The following is a 24640-nucleotide window of genomic DNA, read 5'->3' on the forward strand; positions in this document are numbered from 1 at the left end:
CCTTCGCTTTTAAATATTGAGGATCCACCCATCTTTTATATGCAGTCTATGGTTTTACGTTGCAGTGTTTATACTAACCTGTTTTCAGCCTTCTTGAGAAGCGTGTCCCACCTCTGTCCCAGGCATTCAATCTCTTTTGCCACTTTCTCCTTATCCACAGACTCTGCCAGTTCAGCAACCTTCCCTCCCTCCTTTTTTATCAGCTCCACTGTCGGCTTTCGGTCGTCCAGCAGTCTCTGTAAGAGCTGTCAAAGGCAAACAAAGAAAGAGAGTCATTGGGTGCCTTTTCATTGCTTTATTTTGAAAAAGAAAAACAGTAAATTTACCCAACAAAAAAGAAGTGCTCTTTAAACACAAAGCTTTGTGTACCACACTTGTTTTTAACAATTAATGCCAATTAAATAAAATTAATGGTGGGGCCAATGTTAAGCAAACATGAAGTATTGAAGTGCTAACATTAAAACAGACTTCAATGTGTTTTCTCTTTGTGTGAATCTGTGATTGCACCACTTGCTTACCTTCTGCTCTTGTATCTGTGCCTTCACCACTTTGAACTCAGCAGACGGAGGTTTTTGATTGGCCACGAGCTCCTCCGTGTCAGTCAACCAGCTGAGTAGGGACTCCAGAGCATCCTGGAACTGGCCACAGTGCAAGAGGGCTTCGTGCAGCTGGGCTGAACGCTCAGCAATCTGCAGACCAAATGGTAAATATAGATGTCACCTGTTTTAAGGGCCAAGGTCAAGTCTTTATATTTTCACAACGGAAAAAAAAACACAAACACGTGTAACCTTTTTGTTGAGGGTATTCCACTTAGAGTTGACACCTTCCAGGTCGTCCTCGAGTTTCTTAGTGCTAGTGCCTTTAGCAGCATTCTGGATCAGACCCTGCCCAAGGGAATTGATGTCTTGAAGCTGGTTCTGCAGTGGATCAATGTCCTCTTTCTGAAAAGCCTAAATAGACATGGAACAAATCATAATGAATATTTTAGAATTGCTCAAAATATAGTGTCATTAATCTTCAGGACATTATTTCCTGCGGCCTTAAAAAATCACATTCATACAAATCCAATTAAACTTGCATTATGTGTATGGAAAGAACAGATATTTCCATGAATTCATTCAACAAATCTGGAATTTGAGAAGGTGAATTACAATAACGTCCTGTTTTAAAAGTTAGTTCAAAAACAGCTAAAAAAAGACACACATAAAAATTCATAAATTCAGTGCATAATCCCAGGAAGTTATTTCATTATTCATGTCCAGAGACTACAATCGCCACATCAACACTTTAGGTTAACTTTTAAAACTCCAGCTAACACATTCAACTGTTTAACCAGTTAAGGAGTCATCAGCTTGCTTAATGGTTAAATCCCAGCTGTACACAATCACGCAGACAGACTTCCAGTCTGGCTGCTGAGAAAAACCTCATTCACCCATCGTGTAATCAGATATCAGACAAACACCAATCCATCATCCATGAAAAACGAATCTAAAGAGATGCATAATAGTGGTCAAAAGTTCAGAAATGGAGGGAGAAACTATTTTTGGCCACCTGTGGGGTCAATAAGCCCATAGGGTCCATTTCGGGGCACGCAGCAATGGCATTCAGTAAAGCCTCGATCTCTTGCTCCCCTGCGTGCTGGAATGTCTGTATACTTTTAGGCAGACAGGCTTCCAGTGACTGCAGAAACTCCTCCAGCTCCTCCATGCTGTATTTGGATGCCCCTTGTTGCACAGTACCGGGTTGTGTCTGCTGGCAGCTCTCCGTGGGTAGAGTTACAGAGTTTCCGTAAGTCTCAGGCTGTGTCACTACCACACTAACCAACTCACAGTCATCCTGAGATGACACATCCTCTAACAGTTCAGCAGTGGATAGCTCATCATAGTCTGTTAAAGTCCTGGAACGCCATCCAGAGGTGTCATTTTGAGCTCTGGAGGCTGACCCTGAAGATGACCTCCCTGTGGAAGATTTATAATCTCCATTGCTTAGGTTATCCCTTTCATTAACCTTGATCCCACAGGATTCTGTCCCCTGAACCAAGCTGCTACTGTGGTAAAGAGATCGGTTGTCCCTCACAGGCGAGAAAGGAAAGTCCTCCTGCCCTGAGCTGAGCGATCGCCCTGTTTTCAGGTCCCCAGACACATGCATTGCCTCGGAAGATGAGAAGCTTCTTGTACCGGGGCCTGTTCTTATGTGGGATCTACGACCATGTCGCTCCCTCTCCACAGTTGGGCTATACAAACCCGAGTCTTCTTCAGATGTCAGTGAGCTGGTCCTACTCTGTCCTCTCTTGCCATTGATCAGGCCAGGCCTCTCCGCACTACCAGAGCTCACTGTTCCACTGCGGCTTGCGTATTCGCCCAAATTAGTGGGGGCAAAAGTCCGCCATGACCGCCGATGATGACCGCCATGGTCCTTTTTCTCTCCTCCCTGCAGACGTGACTTCGACATTACTGTGTCGTTCACCCTAATAATGTCCCCATTCAGCTTAAGTCCATCAAAGATGGCACGCTCATCTAGCGTGACAGGTTTTCTGGTTTGGATCTCAAATGAGCTAGAAGGAGTGAGAGCTCCATTTCCACACAGGCTGCTGAGGTCTAACGTGCGATGGGTGTAAGGGAGGTTGCCTGTGAAGTGACGGGAAGAAAGACTACCTTTAGAGCCCGAGTCTATTTGCTCATTGAGCCGGACGGTGTCATAAATGGATCTCTGGGGCACATAGCAGTCATCAATGTTCATATCCTCCTCCTCCCCCTTCCCAACACAGGAAGGGTTTTGTCTGAGGCAATCTGGTCTGCTCAGAGGCTTGCCCATGCTAAAACAATTGTCACAGCTTACAACAACAAAAAAATATAAAGGAGGTATTGAAATCCTTTGAGGTATAAATTTAGTGTATGCTGAGTAGTTTAAAAAGAAGCCAACATGTGGCCAACTTACACGACAAGTAACCGTGTGCAAAATAACACTGTTTGTCCTCTCTTAAATGAGAAGCTAACAACTGAATATAAAACATTTCAACTATTTTTTAAATAAAAATAATAATAATAATTAAGATGATCAAACTTCAAAACAAAAGGCTTTGGATATGCAAAAATATTCAAACAATATCTCCCAAAAATGCCCGGACTGTAAAACAACTTTATATTCCATAAAAGGAATGAAAGTTCAGTCTTTCAATAAAGTCACCTATTCCAAAAATATATTCCTCTGGGCTCTTCTCCAAGTATTGCCAAATACTATTCCTCTGGTAGAAAGTGCTTCCTTTTTCCTGAAATCCTTACAACATCCATGTAAACTTCAGGAAAATCCTCAGTGCAAAGTGAAAATATCCAGAAACAAATCCAGCAGGCTCCACTACAAACTGCAGGCAGTTCTGAGGAGAGCTAGTACTCCTGGATAAACAAAAAAGCCTGCCCTTCCTCTCCCATCGCTCCCCTCACACTGACAGACACTCTGCTGGCAGAGGGTTTCATGCCCCGCCCCCGCTCATTATTCAGACAACATCTGCCACAACTCCTTTTGTGCTCTGAGCCGCTCCGGCCCATGTTGATTGGTGGGCATGTGACCCTTTCCCCCCCCTGTTTAATTCCCCCTTATGTCCGCACGGCCAAAATGACTTCACTTCTAACCCATGTTTGCATCATGACACATACTCTCACTTTTCCCTTTTTTCCCTTCAGTGACTGAGGAAATGAGAAGGGGAAGCAGTACGCACCAGCTCTCACTGTGATGACATCACACTACGCTGAAACACACACACATTTTTTTTTTTTTCGTCTTTTCTCGCTTTGCCCTCTGCTTTCTTCTCGTGGACGGTTGCTGTGGACCCCACAGATATTCTTAATTACAGTGGAATGCTGAGGGAGGCACAGGTCCCAGGTAATTTAACACCGACGGCTCTGCCAAGTGCATGACGCGACTTTTTAATGTCCACTGACCGGGGGTAAGAGAAAAATGCAGGATAGAGAGGAGATAATGAAAAGAGTTTATTTCTGTTTCCTGCATTGTCAGCACCGCAGCGGCTCAGCGTGAATTTCAACAACCCAAACCACGGTTTCCAGTTCTGCACGCTTGAGCAGAGACGGAAAGAGGAAGACGTTAGGGATAAAAAAGCAAAATTTTAAAGCGAGCGTGTGTGAAGCTGGGACAAGTCTGAAAATTTGAATATATGAATACCAATTATTTTTCCTTTTCAGCTGCTACAGGTCTCTTTGTCAGTCTTTGTAAGTTACATGTAACTTTACAACCTGGCAAACTTTTCATAATTGTGAACACTACATTTTATTTAAGTTCTAAAGACCAAAAGTAGAGGGCACTAAAGGTTGAAGAGGTTGTTTGTTTGTTTTTTTAAATAGAGTATAGCTCTTTTATTATCACCAAAGATGAGCAAACATTAGTTAGAGTGCATGTAGTGTGTGTTCGAGGGCGTGTGTGACCGTGGCTCAGGGGGTTGGGAAGCGTATCTGTATCTGTAACCGGAAGGTCGCCGGTTCGATCCCCGAGCTCTCTGTCCTGGTCGTTGTGTCCTTGGGCAAGACACTTCACCTACCGCCTACTGGTGTTGGCCAGAGGGGCCGATGGCACGATATGGCAGCCCCAGGGAAGCTGTGGCTACAACTGTAGTTTGCCTCCACCAGTGTGTGAATGTGAGAGTGAATGAATAGTGGCATTGTAAAGCGCTTTGGGTGCCTTGAAAAGCACTATATAAATCCAATCCATTATTATTATTATTATTCTTACAAGGATTACCAAATCTCAGTCTTTGCTTTGCTTTCGTCTCTATCGAGTTATTACTTTTAATAAAATTAGAAGGACCTGAAACCTATACAGGTTAACTTATCACAAAACAGATGTCATGATAATTTACTATAGCTTAAGATGATACACTGGCCAAAATCAAGTAATTTTACTATCATTAAAGACAAATATTTAAAGTTAAAGTCTTGCCATTTGTGCTTTAAAAGTCTTGTCATTAACACCTCAGTTTTTCTCTGAGCAAGATGACACTCTCATATTTAGATATGAAGTCAGCTGATCACCTGGAGAACAAGAGGCCTGAAACAACATTTCACTCAAACTCTTTTTTAAAAATCCTATTGCATCTAAACTTTATGTCTGCTCTCTCCAACACTAGAAACGTTTAATGGGTAAAAACTCAACATAACAACTCCATTACACCGTTCGGCTGGCCCACAGGGGTTTCATGTTTCACATTAATAATAATTTCTCATGACTTTGTGAATAATGAATAATGTGGCTCCAGTGACACTTTTTACAACTATCATCACCTTCAATGAGCTGGAGTAGCTACAGTGTGATTCAGAAAGTAGACATTTGTCTTGGCTTGCAAGAGACACTGATGTAATGTCTCAACAGTGAGAAAAAGTTGCCACACCAGCCCCCCACCCGTACAGTTGAGTCACTAAAACATGACCTTGGGTGCACATGAAGATACACGAGGGCTTCCAAGCTCCTACACAACTCACGGGAAAACAACAGCAAACACATGAAGTCGAAGACGTCTCATTCGAAACTTGACCTAAAATGGTAACAGCACATGAAAGAAAGGAATCCAAGCGCTGTCTTTCTCTGTTTATTTCTTGCTCACTAGCTGCCAATAAAGTCCACTTAACCAACAGCAAAAAATAGCCTGATTCACTGGATATAAAAAAGAAGATGACACAATTATCCAGACTGCTGCTAAATAAAGAAACAACTTCAGGTCCAACACTGATTTGCTGTCCTGGACCGTTCCCCCCCTGATATTGTTACAAATGAGTGTAAAGAGGATTTTCCGCTGACAGCTGAGGCCGTGTATGCCCTCTAAACGCAGAGTGGCAATAAGACAAAGACTTGGGGGGTGAATCACCGTGACAATGCTGCTTAGCAACAACTTGAATCAATCACTTTGTTAATAGCTACCCTGCAAGCTCTTTAAACCAAACTCCACACTAGAAGCAGGCACCTCCGACCTTGCTACCCCAATGATATTTTAATACAAGCATCCCTTGTGGGGGTTGGATGCTCCCCTGTTCGAGTGCAGCACCCCATTAATTGAGAAAAAACAATCCCTTGACCTACATATAAGGACAGATCTGTGTGGTTTGCCTATACACAGCTGTTTACATTGTTTTGGGGGGTTTTGGTAAATACTAATACTATAAATAAAGAAGGCCTTCATCATTGCACCTCTACAGCAAATATAGGTTAATCTGCTTTTGAATCCACAGGAATTTAGGAGCTTTTAGAATATTTTGCATCCGTCTGTGAACCTTAGTCCTGGCTAACCCATGTTTGATCCCTATGTGATAGCAGCAAAGGCACCCATAATTTTGTTAACAATGAGAGTTAGATTAACTTGAAAACAAACCATTATGTCTGTAAAACTGCCAATATGCTTAAAGGCCCTATAATAACACAGCCAATACGCTTAAGTCCATCAATTTTACAAACTGAATCCAAAAATTACAGGCAAAAGTTGAAATCAAGAATTTATAGCCTTTGGGATTAAAGTGTTCATTGGCATAGGCTGTAATTACATAGCAGCTAGTTTAAATAATCAAGCTATTGATTGATTTAAAAGTGCTTCACCAATTTTAATGGACACTTAACTGAGCACAAATACTATATTATTCAGGGGATTTTAAAAATGACAGTCATCATAAAATCAAGCAACACCCTGCTGGCAGCCACCTGGCTATGACGGCCCTTCCCTTTTGCCCCATCACTGCATATGGAGCTCTAGCTCTTTTGTTGACACCAGATGCCCCAAATGAACCAGGAGTCCCCAGAGGATTGTGTGTGCTCAGTGTGCTGGTATAATTTTCTCCTGTGCGAGGTTCTGTGGGTAGACAGCATGTATTTGTAGGTTTTAAAAGTTGTTGTTTTTTTAACTAACGAAATCCAGATTTAGGCTTAAAATTAAAGCAGGATTCCAATTAAATCTATATAGATCACAACTACAGTTCCCTCAAAGTGCTCTATAGTGTAAGGTAAAGACCTAAGAATAACTAAGAAAACCACAATGAGACGATCCTCTGTGAGCAAGCACAGTGGAAACAAAAAACTCCCCTTTACAGGAAAAACCTTCCAGCAAAAAAATAGATCATTCTTAACTCATTTTTTTGTAAACCACTATTGTAAAATGAAATTTTTTACTTTAATGCTTAAAATTTAATTTTAGCAGGAATATCAGATATATTATATATATTGTTATAGATATTAGGGAATTTATTATATTATATTCAGTGTTGCTAGAAATTAGTTTGAAAATATTAAGCCTTAATTTTATTTTGGAGGACTTACATCCGAAACAAAATCGTTAGAGTAGAAACTGACAAAAGCACAGCACACAAGATAAGATATTAAATGTCTACTGCTTTTCCAAAAGTAAAAAGTGAATGAAAGGCACAAAAATTGAGATTTTTTTATGATCATAGGAAATTACTGACTTTTGAAATAAGCTAGATGTATGAGGAGGTATAAAGTTCCTTACAACAATGATCATCAGCTTTACCACTGTAGCAACACTGATTCCCGAAAATCACAAACCAAAAAGGTGCAGATATACTGTGGTTTAATGTGTTAAAAATGCTATATTATCAGGCAAAAAACTGAAAATAAAGCCTCAGATCAGGACAAACATACCTTAAAAGCCTCCAGCTGCTGGTTGATCACTTCTGTCTCCATGCTGACCGGCTCCTGGGACGCCTCCTTGTCCACAGCTCTGCAGAGTTTATCTTCCATTTGATTGAGTTTACCATACAGCTCCTCTAGCTTTGTGAGCGTACTCTGCACCTGGACCTCTCTTCCTTTGGCTCTGTCTAACAGTTTGCCACACTGCTTACTCAGAGCATCCAGATCTCTCTTCAGGCCTAGAAGGTCAGGTGAGGGTTCAGACTCTAACATCTTCTTACAGCTGTCTCCAGCATTGGCTGTGTTAGCCATGAGCTCTCGCAGCTTAGCCACAAAACTCTGAATGCTGTCCTGCTGTTCTTTAAGAGTGTCCAAATTGAGATCCACTGGGGACATGCTGTCTAGCTCATCATCCAGCTCTGTGAACTGTCCAAACATCTCGCGGATGTTGTTTTGGAACTGTCCGATACCCTGCAGTTTACCCTCCAATGCTTGACATGTCTCCTCCAGTTTCTTATTAAGGTTGCCGTAGTCCTTTTCTATGCTGTCTGCCTGTAGTAAGAGGTCTGTCACTCCTTCAGCATCTGGGACATCCACCACAAGGTCCTTGGCCAAGGCCTTCATGTGCTCTACTTGATTCTGCACAGCCTCTAAACTCTTGTGTTGGGCTTTCATGTTGGTTAGGCTCTTGTTGCTGTGTGCCTGAACTCCCTGTGTTTCATAGGCATCCACTTGCTTCTTAGCTCCCTCAAGCTGAGTCTTTGCCTCTTTGCACGCATCATTAAATTCCTTTACTGTGTGCGAGATCTTCTCTAAAGATTCCCTTTTGCTCTGCAGACTTTCCACTATATTGTCTACTCTTTTGCCAGTGCTAGCCTTCTCTTCTTTTATAGCGTCAGTGTCTGTGTTGGCTACCTCAAGAAGGCTATCTGCAGCTGCATTGAGCTGCTCCACCAACCCTCTGTGCTTATCAACATCCTTCTGGAGAGCTTTCAACTGAGAAATGGACGTCTCCACAGCAGCAGGATCAACGGTGAGCTTGACTCGGCCCTCGCTAGCCTCACACTCCTGAATCCAAGAGTTAAGCTTCTCCGCATGCTCCTGATACTTCAGTGATCTCATCAGAGCAGTTTGGAGTTTGTCAGCCTGCTCTGCGGAGCTCTTCTTCACTTCTTCCCAGTTGGATGAGAGGGTAGTAAGCTGACCTTGTAGTGCTAACTTCTCTGCACCATCAATGTTGTGCAGAAGCATCTCTCCCTCTCCAATGATTGTATTAAAAGCTTTCTCATGTTCACCGAGAGCCTTCTGGAGTTTACTGTGCTCCTCCACAGTTTGTTGCAGAACCTCCACTTTGGCAGAGATGGGTTTGGGCTTCGATTGGTCCTGGAGCTTCTCACCCAGCCATGACTGTAAATCTTTGGAAGTCTGATGAAACTGCTGAGAACTGGCAAAGGTGGAGTTTAACTGTTCAATTCTTTTTGCTGGAACAGAGAAATATGGAAAACATATTCAGTAAGTTGATCAACACCAGCGATAAAGTGAGTTTTATACAACATAACAAAACAGTTTTTAATTTTCAGGACACTAACCTGCTTTCTCTTCCAACTGCTTAAAAGGCTTGCAAACACTCTCCAGCTGCCTTGCGAGGTCTGCTTTGAGGTAGTCCTCAGTCACCATCGCTGTGAGCTCTTCATTGATGGCCTCAGCCTCCTTCAGCTTCTTCTTCTCCTCTCGCAGCTGAGCCGAGATGTTCTGGGCATCCTCCAACTGCTTCTTCACAGCATCAGGTCGCGTGCTGAGGCCCTGATGGTTTGTGAGCTGACTCTCCAGCTGAGTGGCAGTGTTACTGAGGCTCCTCAGTAACTCCTGAAACTTCCCGGTTTTCACCACTGCCTGATCAATAAGGCTGTCTCGCTGGTCCAGCTGTCCTGTGAGGCCTGCCCACTTCTGAGTGACTGCAGCAAGCTGCTCGTTCACCAGCTTCCCACTCGAAGGGTCCTGATCGCCTGATGAGCTTAGGATGGCGGAGGCAGCTTCCTCGAGTTGTTCATATTGAGGTTTGCGGCTCTTAAACTCATTCTGGAGGATCTGGGGGATAGAGAAAGAATATATGATGACGACGAGCACACCTTAAGAAATCCTCAGGAAATGCTTAGTGAAAATGAGTCAAAGGCGCCATTCTAACCTGGACTTGTTGCTTCTGCATTTTAAGCATGTTCGGGTCTATGGAGAGGGGTCCGAGGACACTCATCATCAGCTCCTTCTCTGAAAGCCACTGACCAAGCTGCTGCTCCGTTGTTTGGAAGATGTCCAGATTCTTGTTGGACTGCTCCAGGTGCTGCTTCCTCTCCTCAACAGAGCCACTGATGTCTGCCCAGGCAGCATCTGAACAGGAGGACAGAACAATCACACCAATGTCCATTAGTCAGCACAACAGCACCTTTATGGCCTCTGTCCCACTGTTCTCCTAGCAAGCCTCCCACCTATTCACAACCTGGCACAACACATGTGTTAATTTAACCAGTGTACCGGGGGAAGGGACTGAGGTAGGCTCACATTTTGACAAATGAATTTATGAAATGCAGCATTAGAAGTCAACATAGACACACAGACATAAACAACACGAGGCCATTTGAAGCCAACACCATGGACCACACCTATTTCTGCCAGCATCTGCTTCCATTTTGCTGCCTCGGGTGAGTTTGGATGAGTCTTAATCAAGTCGAGAAGCTTCTCTCTGAGCTTGTGAAGCGCCTCTTGTTTTTGCTTCATGTTGTCTTCAAATGCCTGAAAGAGCAAAACAAATCATAAATACCTAATGATTTCTTTTAAGATTGTCCAATGGCTATCGTATTCACAGTGAGAACCACATGCAGTTTTGTTATATAATTAAATGTAACACTCCACGTGGAGAGCAGCAACACTTTTTGTACCTTCTGCTGTTCAAGCTGTGTTTTCACCGAGTCTTTCTCTGTGGCTGCACTGTTCCAGGACTGTGCGGTCTTTTTCATGTCCTTCAGCCACAGCATCATGTCATCTGTCTCCTTCTGGGCCTCTTTCACCTTCTGCAACAAACTACTCAGCTGTGCTGAGCGATTCTTCAGCGTTTCTCCGAGGTCCGTGTACCCCACATTGATGGAAGACATGTTCTGCTGAATAACCATCAGCTCTGAGGATATGAAAAATAAACTCACTGTTATAATTTTATTTTTTCCAGACATTTATAGTCAGCATGAGATATTAATAATAGTAATACATTAGCAACATGCTATATGGTATAGGACAGTGTATTCAGAATATGAGGACATTTCTTATTGTCTTTTTCTTTAACTAATAGTTGTAATCTGAAGATACTTAGAGGTTATTTACGCAGCATGGACCACATACACTCTGATGACAAAGCAGCACCCACATATACACTTCATTACCTTTGTTGGTTAGGTAGGTATGGCTTGCTGGACCATCACCATTAGTAAGAGCTGATGCAAAGACATGAAACAAAGCTTATGTTAGGAACAAGCAGATGGACGAGAACTCATGGCACCAGATCCTTCAATGATCTTTAACAGTTAGTAATTAAACAACACTCAGAAGACAACCCAAACACTACCCATCTGATTCAGTTTTATGACTCATATACACGAGTCTATGTGTGCTGATGTTTACCCGACTTGTTGGGAGTCTTTGTCTTGGCAGGTGATGTGAGGAAAGTAATCAAGTTGCACAGCGTCGATCCTTTAGTGTTCAGGTCTTGGACAGCGGAGCCTTTGGAGGTCCATTCATCTAGTAATCCCTGATAAAACATTCATTATATGTCATTTAGAAGATAGATGGATAGATGGATAGACAGACAGACAGACAGACAGATCTTTTTATCTTTTCTGTGAAGAAAACAGTCTCTCTGCTGGACAGCGCACTGTTTCACTCTTAGATATGTCCTGTATAGACACCAACTATTTAGCTGTCATTAGCAGGCAGAGTAAGCACATTTGGGTAGTTTGGAGTTTAAGGAGACTCGGACTATAATCTACTAAAACGTAGTGACTACCTATTGCAAAACCCATGAATTCCAAACTGCTGTGTCAGTGTGTAAACAGCAGTGACTTCTGTTCCAGCACCTTAACTGCAGTAAGATAAAACACATATAAAAAGTAACACTCTCTCTAAAATATACTTTGTATTTATCTCATGACTCACAGTGACTATCTGCAGGTTGCTCTCCAGAGTTTTCTCACTGCTGCTTGGCTGATCTGCAGGTACTTTGTCATTAGCCTCCTCCAGCCACTTAGTGAGAGCGCTAGCTGCAGATCTGAACTCTCCCAGCTGGTCCTGACAAGATGACAGTTCCTCTTCCCTGCAAGCAGGCGTGAGGAATCAGTCAGAGTTTGCATCCATTTGAATATTACAAACAATGCACAAATGTTAAAGTTAATAAAAAGAACACAAAATTAAGAGTTAAAAATAGCAAAACTCTGTTCTTCCAGACTTACTTTTCTTTGATGGTGTCTTTAAAGGTGCTGAAAACATTTGAGAGATTGTCCAGCTTGCTCTGAATTTGGGCTTTGTTTCCATCAGGGCTTATTTCAGACAGCTCCTTGGACAAAGTCTGCAGCTTCTCCAAATCACCAGCATATTCAGCCATCTCAGCTTTGGTGTTCTGCAGAAAAATATCATCTGTCAGCTAATCTGTGCATGATGAAATTAGATTAGTGAGAAAATAGTCAAAATTTTTAAACGCACCTGCATTAGCTGAGACAGTTCATTGAAAGTTTTCCCCGGGCCGTCTGTTTCGTGCAGGTCCTGTGAGCGCTTCAAAACAAACTGCTGGACTTTTTCGGCTACATTCTCAAACTGCTCTACCTTTTCTTTCAGCTTCTCCAGAGTAGCAATTTTTTGCCTGTGCTGATCGCACGCATCAGAGAAGCGCTGGGAGAGAGAGTCCATCTTAGACTGCAGAAGCGCGGCAGCAGAGGGATCAGCTGTCTCCACAAACTTCTTCACCTTGGCTTTCATGGCTGAGATGCTGCTCTGGCGACTTGCTATGTCCTGCTCTAAAGCCTTAAACAAAAAAAAGATTGAAAACATTAAAGTTTTATTAGATTATTAAAATAAATATGAAGCTGGTATGAAATTTTAGCATTATTAGAGCGCTGAAATGTTGACCAAAAAAAACACATACTGCTTCTTTGCTCAGGATGCCTCCAAGAGATGCAGAGTCCAAGGTTATTTGCCCTTTTTCTTCCACACTGGCCTCAACTCCCTCCATCCATCCCATCATCTCATCCAAGCCATCCTGAACACTCATAGAGCGAGTCAGGGTGATCTGCAGCTTCTCATTTCGATCGCTTACAGACTTGGAAAGGTTGTCGTAACGCTCCACTATGTCATCTAAAACGCACGAAAACAAATCAGGTTCTGCTTAAAACAGGATCATGTCTCGCTGTCTGGAGCACACCATAAGGTAAACATTTCAAACGAAGGTAGAAACATATTTGGCATTTATGAGTTTGTTTAGGCTATAATGTTGGCAAAGGACATTCATTAGCTTTTTGGTTGAGGTAACAGCATTTTAAGTACATGCCAAGAAACCAATAACTGGGGAAAAATGAACACAAATGATCCAAAAGCCATGAATCACACTGATAACATTTTTCTGTTGTAGTAAAGTAATGGTGAACTCTTTGTGGTATGTTGACACCAACCTAGCTTGATAAATCATGGCTTTCTTTTTTACATTAACACAGTGCTCGATTAGTATTTCACAGGGCAGTTGAAAATATGTAAAATTTTCCAAAACTACTTCCACATAATTTAACTGTCTGCTGCCTTTCAAGTTACTTATTTAAAAGGTCTAAATCTGAACAGCAGGAATTTGGGTGTCCCTTCAGCCCAGAGTAGCTTTTCCAGACCATGGATTAGGCCCAGACTAAAAGAACAAGTACTGCAGACTTTCATTAAAAAAGTTTAAAGTCTAGGACACTAGGCTTAATGTCTGTCTGGGAAATTGAGCCATTAGGTATACAGATCATGCTGTGCAGCTGACTTTTATTTTTCTCACCTACTGTCTCCTGGATCTCATCTGGATTGCTCAGCAGGTCACCTTCAGATGTTATTAAAGACTCAGCTGTTTTACGTAAAGAATCAATAGCAGTCTGGTGCCCCATCATCTGACCTTGTAAAACCTGGAGATTAATAAATAGTGACAAGAAAGGTAAAAAAAACCCCAATCCTCATAAATACATGCTCTGTTTCTACAAAATCTACGCTTTTTATATAGCGTACTTGATGATAATAGCCTCAGAGCGATCATGCCTGGGTTTAATATTGGTTAGTTGAATCCACCTATGTGACTTCACTATTACTCTTAGAGAAGTGCTTAGAATTTCTGCAGCGATTTCAAGTCCAAGCCCAAAGTACTGTGTTTCTTGGTTGGCTCGCAGGCAGCTCTTATCTGTGCATATTTATCCTGTAAGTCACTACCTCGCTACAGAGAAATGTTGAAACTAGCTGCAGCCAAAGCCTTGACAGAGACAGCTCTGTCAGCCCAGTTCGTTATCTTCTTGTAGGAGTATGCGCACTACAAATGACCAGAGTTAAACTATTCACATGTGGGTTTGAGTTTAAACGCGAAGCTAAAAATAACTTTGTTGCACTTAAGTCAGTGGAAACACTGTATATGGCGAGGCAAGGTCTATTGCCCTTATAACCCCTATAACTGTCACGTCTAAACAAGGCTGTTCCTTCTGTCTGTGCTTGGATTGCGCCTAACCTTTAGAGTTGACGCCGAGTTGATGAAAGCTATAATGAGGATAAATAACACAAAAAATAACATAAAAAAATGTCTAAAAGTATCTTTTCACGTGAATTCTCTTTGGCCTCGATAACAAGGGATAACAATGAGATTAAAGAAAAAAATACCACAGGGTTGAAACAAATCTCGGCTTTTCAACACAGCATTCTTGACTTGACTTTAAGCTCTTAGGCTTAATTAGTTCAGCTTTTTGTTGCGGTTCTTGCCTTGGTGTCCTCCAGCTGTTTCTGTAGTGTTTGAGGGTCAGCTGCTATGGCCTCTGATTGCTGCTTTCTCGCCTCCTCCTCTGAGCTGTTGAGCCACTTCAAAAGACCGGTGCTTGAGTCGTCATACTTTTTGTACTTGTCAACCACGTCTTTGAGGTTGTTGCCAAGCAGATTGCACTGTGACAAAAGAAAAATAGATTCACTTTGGTTGTTTAAATAAAAGAATAATAGCAAAAATAACTGACCACAAGATCTCGAAAAGCCATTGTCACAGTAAAGTTAACTAAAAGAGGTGCTGCAGTTTTACTTATATTTTAAAATAATATTTTCAAATCTAATTTCAATCAATGTTTTCTGTTATTTATTCCACTGTAATTCCAACTAGGACAGCTCTAAACTTTCTGTGCAGCAAATCAGCTTCATGTTAAATTACATCAACTTTAACCTTAACCTTATATACATTTAAATAAAAATTAATTTGCCATTTAAAACATTTTTAGGTGTTTATTTTTTATTAGGACAGATGCTGCCACACAGTGGGAAAAATAAGCCATTACGCCCATTCTGATCAGCTGCATACTAAATACCTGTGAGTGTAGTGTTTTATATCGACTGGCTGCTGAATCTAGTTTATCCTTGACAGCAGAACAGGTCCCTGAAGTATCCACATGCAGCAGTGGATTCTTAGCTGCCGGGTCAGCTGATCCAAATGCCTTAGCCACGTCCAGCACTTTCTGTCCCGAAATAGTGATGAAGCGAAGGTCCCCTTTGTGGGAAATCACATCCTCCGAGAAGCTTTTCTGTCGCTGAAGGTTATCACTGAGGATATTAAGGGAGCTTGCAGGTGCTCCCAGTTCCAAAATCTCTTCTTCAGCCTGGTTTAACCAGTTTTTAAACTCCTCACAGTCATCCTGGAACTTCTTCAGCTCCTCCTGGACACACTGCACCTGCTTCATCTGCTGCTCAGCCTGAGTTAGGGACGTCTCATAGCGCTCCTTTAGCTCCTGGATGTTCTTCTGCAAAGCCTCCTTCTCCTGTGGAGACAGCACGTTGGCTTGCTTGTCAAGCATAGCCTGAGCTGACTGGGTGGCCATGATCAGATCCTGCTGCTGGGACAGAATCTCCTGGTGATGGGCCTGTGGTCACAATTATAGCAAAACATGTTATTAGTATGCCATAAGATATTTTAGACATTTTCGAGACCTTAAGTGTAGTCTTATCTATTTTTTAATGTTTTGAAAACACTCAGAGGCATTTCTTGTCTCCACCATCTCTTTAATACACGTTATATTTCAGTTATTAAGACAGCTTTATGTTTTCAGTCTAGTGATCTTAATATTGTGAGCTGTTAGGAAAATGGTATGAATCACTATTGAAAATAAATAAATAAACTCCAACAAACTAACTATACCTTGAGCCTTTGGTACTGCTTATCAAGATTCGGGGATTTATTGTCCTCGCTACTGGTCTCTCTGCCAAAATCCTTTTCAGTGGCCTGCAAAGCGTTTCCGTTGGCATTATCATCGTCTGTTATCAGTCCCTTAGCTGAAGGTTCCTCTGGCAGGTTTCCATTTTCTTGACTTACATGGTCTGTTTGATCCAGGCTGCTCTTGTTTTTATTTCCTACATTGGAAATCCAGTCCAGAAGACCTTCAATTTTGCTCTTACTCTCTTCAAGCTGTTCGACAGCTGCTGCCTGTGCCGACAGACCACACATTAACAATGCTGATTTCACTCTAACATACAATTCAAATTCTCAGGAAACAGAGAGTTTTTACAGAAAGCACACATGGAAGGAAGCCAAACCTTTTCGCTCTCCTGCTGTATGGCTGTCGTGACAGCTTTCTCCAAATCTTTTCTGGAGTCCTCGGCTCGCTGGTTGATGACCTTGGCTTTGCTTTTAGCCTCTTCCAGCTTGCTTTCAATAGCGGCGATTTGATCTGGTGTCATCTTGCTTCGGTTTTCCACGAGAAATTTATTAGTACTGCTGATCACGTCATTTAAGGCACTGGCGTTTGTCAACACGTCTTTTTGGAGAGCCTTGTGAAGAAAAAGAACGTTTTTTTAACTGATGAATGAAGCATAATATATTTTTTTGTAGGGCAAACCAAGTTATGACAAACCTGATGCTCCTGCTGGTACTGCTGCAGGTCTGTAATACTCTCAGCATTTTCAGCCTGTTGCTTATGGCCAATCATGCGGTTCTCAGTCAGCGTGAGATTATCACACACGTCCGCCAACTTGTCTGTAAACTCCTTCTGTTTCTCCAATAAAGACTGACATTAGAAAAAAAAAAGTTAAGGTCAAACTTTATATCGTTAAATCTCGTGTTGCGCAAATCTATTCTCACTAGAACATTCATGTAGACACAAACATCAAAGGTGTAAAACAGTTTTCACATAATGAAAGGAAGGAAAGGAAGGGAGCAAGAATTCGAGCACGCAGAGGTAACGTGCAAAGTTTGCTTCAGAATAAACTCTCCTAAATCAAACCAGTGTAAATATCGAGTTTGCTGTAAACATGCTGTTTGCCAATTTGTTGCCATGGTGCTAAAAAGCACAGGAGGACATCATATTGTGTGTTAGTCTGTTTGTTTTTTAGGACATTTTCCAACAAAGATAGCACATTTTGTCCACTGTTAATGGTTCGCCGGAGTCTCGAAGCCTGTAGAATGAAAACAAGCACAGAAGTTAGTCTCCAGCAGGGATCGAGCACTCAAGCATGCAATGCTGTTATTTCTTTGAGCATTTACAACCTCAAACTCTGGAAAAGAAACAACAAACTCAGACCAGAATACACTGAAACATGCAGAATGTCTAAAATTAAAAAAAAAAAAAAAACACTCAGATTTACAGCTTAAATTCAAGTAAAACAACTGAAAATGTCAATCTAAACTGCAACAAAAACAGAGCTACACTTTTTCTTTCCAGGAAAAATCTCAGTGAAATGATATATTTATAGCATATACAAAGGCAGACCTCTGCCAGGTTTTCTCTCTCTCTGGCGTCAAGCAGGACATCTAAGGCACTCTTCTGTGTTACAAGCCTTTCTATCTGGTCTCTGAATGCTCGCTGAGTGGTGCTGAGGAACTTGAGGAGGTAGCTACTCTTAGCCGGACTCAGGAACTGAGTGTGCTCTGAAATAAAGCACTGGATATCAAACGTGACATCCTCTAACTTGAGCCTGGCTTCTTTTTGCAGATGGTCCTCCATGTCCTGGGAAAATAAAACATGGAAGGATGTTGAGGGTTTTTCTCCTCTTGTTTACTCAAGCTGTGCAATGCTTTAAACTGCGATTTAAGGTACCTTATTCTGCTGGCTCAGATGTTTCAGAGTGTCCACATCACATGTGTTCAAATCCACACCCAACATTTCAGAGTTATTTTGAATGAGCCCCGCCAGCGTATTGAGATCACTGAGATGCTGCTGATATGTTGATTCCAAGTGTACCTAAAATCATATATAAAGGGGTCAGTGGCTGATGCTACTGTTATATTATTGTATTTTAATTACTGTGTTAAGACTGACCTTCCCTGTTTCCATCGCTTGAATCAGAGAGTTGCTTCTTTCTGCACACATGTGAGACACAGCAGTAAAATCTGTCTCTAACTCCAGATATATCGAGGCCAAGTCGTGGTGGATTTGCTGGGGAACGTCTTCATCAGCAGAGTTTATGAGTTGTTTGGCTTTCTCCATATCGACTGTCAGAACATCAGCCAGACTAGAAAGCTGAGACTGCAGAGACTAGAAAGAAAAAAAAAGAATTTGATCAGGAACTGAAACACACGTTGACATTTGAAATATATTAAAAAATCGATCATTTATTCAAAAACAAATGGGCTTCAGCTGGTCATTTCTAACCTGACATTCCTCTATTTGGTTCTGCAGTTCTTCCATGTTGTTGTCTGTGGGTATTGGGGTTGAGAGGTCTTTTCTGGCATCTTCTAAAACATCAGAGTGATCCTGCAGTCTCCCAACACACTCCAAATAATCGTGGATGGAGAACAGCTGTGGGTAAAGAAAAAAAAATGAATTCACAAAAGGAACAGATGTTACTAATGTCCAAAACTAAGAAGTGATGAACTTAGCATTCAGCCAAAATAAACTGCACCTTATATTTGACCTCCTCAACTTTGCAGCCATATGAGCTGGCAGAGGCCTCAACAGATGGTTGGTGACTCTTTGGAGCGCCGTCATCCTCTCCTGACTCCTCATCCTCTCCCTCTGAACTTTCCTCTTTGATGCTCTCCAGTGTGTGCCACTGTTCCTGCTGTGATTCACACCCCAGAGCGCTGCTGAGGGTATCCATCACTTCCTTAAGCACTGAAAGGTCTTGGCTTGTGGAAACAGTCTTAAAAACCTGCAGCAGCTGCAGCTGGATATTTGGAGCATCAGACTGCTCTTGACCTCCTCTTTCATCCTGGCATATCAGTTTTGCTTTCCTCGTGTCCTCGCTGTCTAAACTGAGAGAATTTTGCTTCAGTAAATTCATGAGGTGATCTGGGTGACTGCTGTCTGTGAGTCCTTGAGATGTGCTACTCTCGTGGAAACTGTTTTTATGTAAAGATTGTGCATTATTCTTATCTATAGCAAGGGCATCTTGAGAATCTTGAGCTTGTGCCCTTTCCAAACCACTGCTCTTATCACCGTGTGTAATATCTTCCCCCTGGTCATATGTCTTTCCAGGATTAGAAAACACTAATGGGCCTGAAGAGAAAACAACAGGTATTATACTGCTCTCGGACAGGAAACCCGTAACTGTGTGAGTATCCACAGAAACACACACTTCTAAACTTTGATCCTCTTCTATAGGATCAGATCTCATCTCTTCTCCTATTCTACTTCCAGGCTGTCCAAAGTTGTCTGATAAGGGAAACGATGGATTTAAACAGGAGACATTTCTATCACTATCAGGATCGTCTGTGTCCGTTCTTGATGCAGAGATTTGTTCAGTATCAATAGCAAAAATGCTCTTGTTTTGCCTCTCTGGGAAAAGCCTCTCAGCATCACCTGTAACACCAAGCGCTGACTCTAACAAGTCTTTAGGAGTCATGACTAAATCTTCAACATCATTGCTGCTGTGACAAACAGTACTTGTAACAGCAGGTATCTCAGAAGAGGAGCTCTGCTCCTGTGGAGGTCTTTCACAAACAGGTGCACCCCTTTGGCAGAGAGGTACAGAAATCTGTTCAGCATCAATATTAAAAATGTCATCATTTTGCTTCTCTGGGGAAAGCCTCTCAGCATCACCTCCCCCTCCATGGGTTGACCCAAACAAATCTTTAGGAGTCAGGGCTGAATCTTCAATATCATAGTAGCTTTGGTTGATAGTACTTGTTGTTATGTCTCTATTAACAGAAGATATCTCAGAAGAGGAGCTCTGCTGTTGTGGAGGTTTTTCACAAACAGCTGCACTCAGGTTCCGATCTCTCTGACAGAGAGATACAGGGATCTGCTCAGCATCAATAGTGAGAAAGTCATTGTTTTCCCTCTCTTGGGAAAACCTCTCAGCATCATCTAAATCACCATGGAGCGACCCTAACAAATCTTTAGGAGTCAGGGCTGAATCTTCAATGTCATTGTTGCTGTGATTGATGGTATTTGTTGCCGTTATGCTGCTGTAAACAGCAGGTAACTCAGAAGAGGAGCTCTGCTGTTGTGGTCCTTCACAAACAGCTGCACTCAGGCTCCGATCTCTCTGACAGAGAGATACAGGGATTTGCTCAGCATCAACAGTGAGAATATCATTGTTTTCCCTCTCTTGGGAAAGCCCCTCAGGATCACCTGCGCCTTCATGGGTCAACCCTAACAAATCTTTAGGAGTCAGGGCTGAATCGTCAATGTAATTGTTGCTGTGATTGATGGTATTTGTTGCTGTTATGCTGCTGTAAACAGCACGTAACTCAGAAGAGGAGCTCTGCTGTTGGGGTCCTTCACAAACAGCTGCACTCAGGCTCCGATCTCTCTGACAGAGCGACACGGAGATCTGTTCAGCATTAACAGTGGGAATGTCATTGTTTTGCCTGTTTTGGGAAAGCCTCTCAGCATCACCTGTAAGGCCACAAGTAAACCCTAACAAATCTTTAGGAGTGAGGGCTGAATCTTCAATATCATAGTAGCTTTGGTTGATAGTACTTGTTGTTATGTCTCTATTAACAGAAGATATCTCAGAATAGGAGCTCTGCTGTTGTGGTCCTTCACAAACAGGTGAGCTCAGGCTCTGATCTCCCTGACAGAGAGATACAGCATCAATAGTGAGAATGTCATTGTTTTCCCTCTCTTGGAAAAGCCTCTCAGCATCACTTAAACCACCATGGGCCGACCCTAACAAATCTTTAGGAGTCAGGGCTGAATCTTCAATATCATTGTTGCTGCGCAAGATGGTATTTGTTGCTGTTATGCTGCTGTAAATAGCAGGTAACTCAGACGAGGATCTCTGCTGTTGTGGAGGTCTTTCACAAGCAGCTGCAATCAGGCTCTGATCTCGCTGACAGAGAGCTATGGAGATCTGTTCACCATCAATAGTGAGAATGTCATCATTTTGCTTCTCTAGGGAAGGCCTCTCAGAATCACCTGCTCCACCATCTGTAAACCCTAAGAAATCTTTAGGAGTCAGGACTGTATCTTCAATATCATAGTTGCTGTGATTGATGGTATTTGTTGCTGTTATGCTGCTGTAAACAGCAGGTATTTCAGAAGAGGAGCTCTGCTGTTCTGGAGGTCTTTCACAAACAGCTGCAATCAGGCTCTGATCTCTCTGACAGCTGCTGGGCTCAGATTCATCATTATAATCACTTTCTGCTTGCTGACGTAATGCAATTCTGACATCTTCTGCCCTGTTTTTCACAGAGTTACAATTACCCCTGGAAACCGAGATGACTGCACCTTCAACCAAATCCCCAAGCGATGTGTAATCCACAGTCGGAGCTGGCTCACTGCCCAAAGTTGACCGAACCACACTTTCATCTTCCACTCTAGCTTCCAAAGACAAAGCACTGGAAAATGAAACTGACGTGTCGGTTTCACTCTGAATGAATGTCTGTTTTCTTACACTGGTATCATATCCATCACCGAAAACATCATCATCACTGGGTATGCTGTCAGATTTACCGGAGTGATAAGCAAAAGTGGCAGACTGAGTCTGGCTTTTGGAATCAGTATTGATGCCAGAGATTCTTCCTGTCAGCTGGCTATCCATTAAGGTGTGTGACTCACTGTCCTCAGCCCCTAAAGGCAATTTTCCTTTATGATTGATGTGCTCTGCTGTAACCTGATTCCAATAAGAGGGTGAGCTCATCTGAGGCATGTTACCACTTTCTGATGGAAGGGAAAGATGTACTTTATTAGTCATTGTTTCTACACTCCCCATTGCCTTACACGCCAACTCTCGATTTCTATTTTCACTCTCTCCTTCTTTGTTATTAGCCTCTTCTTTGGCTAAATCAAGCACCGTGACAGCAGCATTTCTTGAAATCAGCTGCTGTGTGTTTTCAGCTGCATGAATTAAACCCAGATCTTGATCTTCAGAAAGAGAGTAAACACGGTTTTCCTCTGGGTAAAAGTTGCCTTGCGAATCTGAATCCTTGACTAATTCAAGCGGGAGTGCCTCACCAATGGTCCTGCTGCAATGAGACCTCAAAAAGCTCTGCTCTGTGTGACATTTGCTTGACAATGCCTGTTTTAATCCAGAAAATCTGTCTGTCTCAACCATTAGGATGGGATTTTTTTCATCTGACTGTGAGTCATGCAGCTCTAGTACCATCTTATCATCCACTAATCCTTTATTAAGAGCTTCCTGCAGGTTATAACATTTCCCAGAGGTGACGTCCAAAATGCCCTCTTCCTCCATTTGGGTTTTCAGAAGCGCAATAGCACTCTTCCACTCATTTCCACTCTCCACTGAGTCCTCAGAGCTTAAAAACTGAGGTTGTTCAATATGAACACTTGTTGTATCAAAGCACTTAGCCTTATAGTGTGGTGGCACCTGATGGCAAGATTTAAATGAGGACTCAGAGCCAATCATCACTGAAGGTGAGCTAATATTTCTGCTTTCCCCAGAGCAAAATGTGTGAGGGACTGACACATGTAGAGAACCTGGAATATCAGGACCTTCCCTGGCATAATCTCCGGCCTCCTTTTTCAAAGTATTTCCAGAAATTCCTTCTTCAAACTGATCTGACTTTGTCCACCATGTGTCGTTTTCAAACGCGTTTTCCACCTCTACACCTCTGGTGTTAAAATCAATGTCACTACTCACTAAAAGGTCCTTGGCATGATCGTGTTTTGAAGCTTTGTCATTTTTATTAGATTTTTCATCAAAGGTTATTCTTCCATTGCCGGAGGAAACGAAATTATGGGGCTCAGTTGTGTGTTGTGTGTTTTCATCAAAGGTGATTCTCCCGCCGGTCCGGGAAACAAAGTCATAACGATCAAACACGTCCTGTGTGTTTTTTATTAACTCCTCTGATTCATCATTTATGAGTAGCGACATCTCAGAATCTGCGTGTTCAAAAGGATTTTTGGCATCGAACAAAGTCAAATCAGTCAAACCTTCATCATCGTTCGGATAAAATAGCGTGTCTTCAAGAAAAGCATGAGCCATTTTATTTAACTGATCATCAAGTATCAAAACCCTCTGTTCTGACGTTGGATCAATGTAACTGTTCATCATTAAGTATGAGATGAATAACTGTTTTGCTTCCGTGGGAGAGGGGAGATTAACTTCTGAACCATCATGAGGCCACCCATCAACTGCCAGCTTTTTATAAGTGAGCCAAGATGAAAACTTTTCACTAAGGTGATCAACATCTGGCAGCACATCTGGGATCTCTATGGATTTCAGAACCTCTGCTGTGTGACTGTCGATCCAACCATTTTGAATAGCGGTAGTGATATCTATCACCTCTGAATTTTCTGGAATGTAAAATGCTGCTATTTTCCCTCGATTAGTAAAAAGTCTGCAGGTAAACTCACTGGAGGTGCTTTGACAATCAGATTCATGCGAGGCAGACACCGTTTTTTGGATTTCCCCAGAGTGAGGCAACGCAAGTCCCATGAACTGTTGCTGATTTCCCAGGACGATGAGTGTGCTGCTGGAGCTCATCAAGTCACACTGAATGGCTGCATCCACCTTCAGCCCACCTCCAGCATTCTGGAAGTTACCATTTGACACCTCAGTTTCATTCTGACCTTCTAGATCTCCCTGAGCACCTAACATCCTCACCATAATCTCCTGATTACTAAAACCACCCGAAGTCACACTGTTAATATTCCTCTCTGATGCCTCTGACCTCTCTCTGCTCAGGCCCTTGAATATCAGTTTATTAGCCTCACAAGCTTCACCCTCCTCTTCAGGCTCTAAAAAAGACAGACTTTCTGCAGTGCCAAGATTTATCATATCCTGATGAGACTTTTTCCTCTGAAGGATGTTTACATAGACAGAAGCAGGAATTAAACCACACTGAAATGCCTTCTCCAGGGTCATCGTGTCTCCTGTGTAGGATATCTGCACTTCATCACTGACCTGGCTGGCCTCTATTATTTTTATGATCATATCTTCACACATGGACCCTTCTCTAGCTGCTGCTATGTCAGACAGGGACACAGAGGAGACATGTGAACTCTGTATGCATTTGCTTGAATCATTCAACACTGGCAAGTGATTCAGCGTTGATGTGTAGATGCGATTTTCTTCAATAGCTTCGTCACACCCCAGATGAAATTGGGGTTCAGAGAGGTTAGAGGTTAGGAGGGCCCCTTGATGATTTACCAAACCTCTCTGATCAATCAGGCCAGTCATTCCAGTCCCAATCCTATCAAGGGGTTTGAAATCCTGCAGGAAATGAAAGCATGACAATTAATCTCACTAGTAGTTAGTAAAATTTGTTCAAATTTTACTAAGTGAGGCAAGACAAAATCTATACTCACCACCACACAGACACGGGTTTGTTAAGACAACGTTTGTGCAAGAGCAAGACTGCAACGGGGTT

General features: G+C 42.3%; 1 protein-coding gene across 2 annotated transcripts in view; it reads right to left on the reverse strand.

The window, feature by feature from the left end:
- dst (dystonin) overlaps positions 1-24640 on the reverse strand; it is a 103707-nt gene that overhangs the window by 22617 nt on the left and 56450 nt on the right. For both annotated transcript variants that reach the window (XM_087850256.1, XM_087850255.1), the window contains 25 exons: positions 18763-24483; positions 18513-18659; positions 18180-18395; positions 17958-18101; positions 17631-17867; positions 16776-16928; positions 16459-16692; positions 16064-16348; positions 15240-15788; positions 14653-14829; positions 13694-13817; positions 12815-13023; positions 12376-12693; positions 12126-12292; positions 11833-11989; positions 11302-11428; positions 11064-11114; positions 10569-10804; positions 10293-10422; positions 9821-10020; positions 9225-9723; positions 7648-9116; positions 789-950; positions 519-689; positions 79-245 (listed from right to left, as the gene is read on the reverse strand). In XM_087850256.1, the coding sequence (XP_087706382.1) occupies positions 79-245; positions 519-689; positions 789-950; positions 7648-9116; positions 9225-9723; positions 9821-10020; positions 10293-10422; positions 10569-10804; positions 11064-11114; positions 11302-11428; positions 11833-11989; positions 12126-12292; positions 12376-12693; positions 12815-13023; positions 13694-13817; positions 14653-14829; positions 15240-15788; positions 16064-16348; positions 16459-16692; positions 16776-16928; positions 17631-17867; positions 17958-18101; positions 18180-18395; positions 18513-18659; positions 18763-24483 (12050 nt within the window). The remainder of the gene's footprint in view (positions 1-78; positions 246-518; positions 690-788; positions 951-7647; positions 9117-9224; positions 9724-9820; positions 10021-10292; positions 10423-10568; positions 10805-11063; positions 11115-11301; positions 11429-11832; positions 11990-12125; positions 12293-12375; positions 12694-12814; positions 13024-13693; positions 13818-14652; positions 14830-15239; positions 15789-16063; positions 16349-16458; positions 16693-16775; positions 16929-17630; positions 17868-17957; positions 18102-18179; positions 18396-18512; positions 18660-18762; positions 24484-24640) is intronic.

The sequence above is a fragment of the Neolamprologus brichardi genome, chromosome 13 (genome assembly GCF_056152115.1).
Source record: "Neolamprologus brichardi isolate AB-2024 chromosome 13, ASM5615211v1, whole genome shotgun sequence".
In the NCBI taxonomy this organism is placed as follows: Eukaryota; Metazoa; Chordata; class Actinopteri; order Cichliformes; family Cichlidae; genus Neolamprologus; species Neolamprologus brichardi.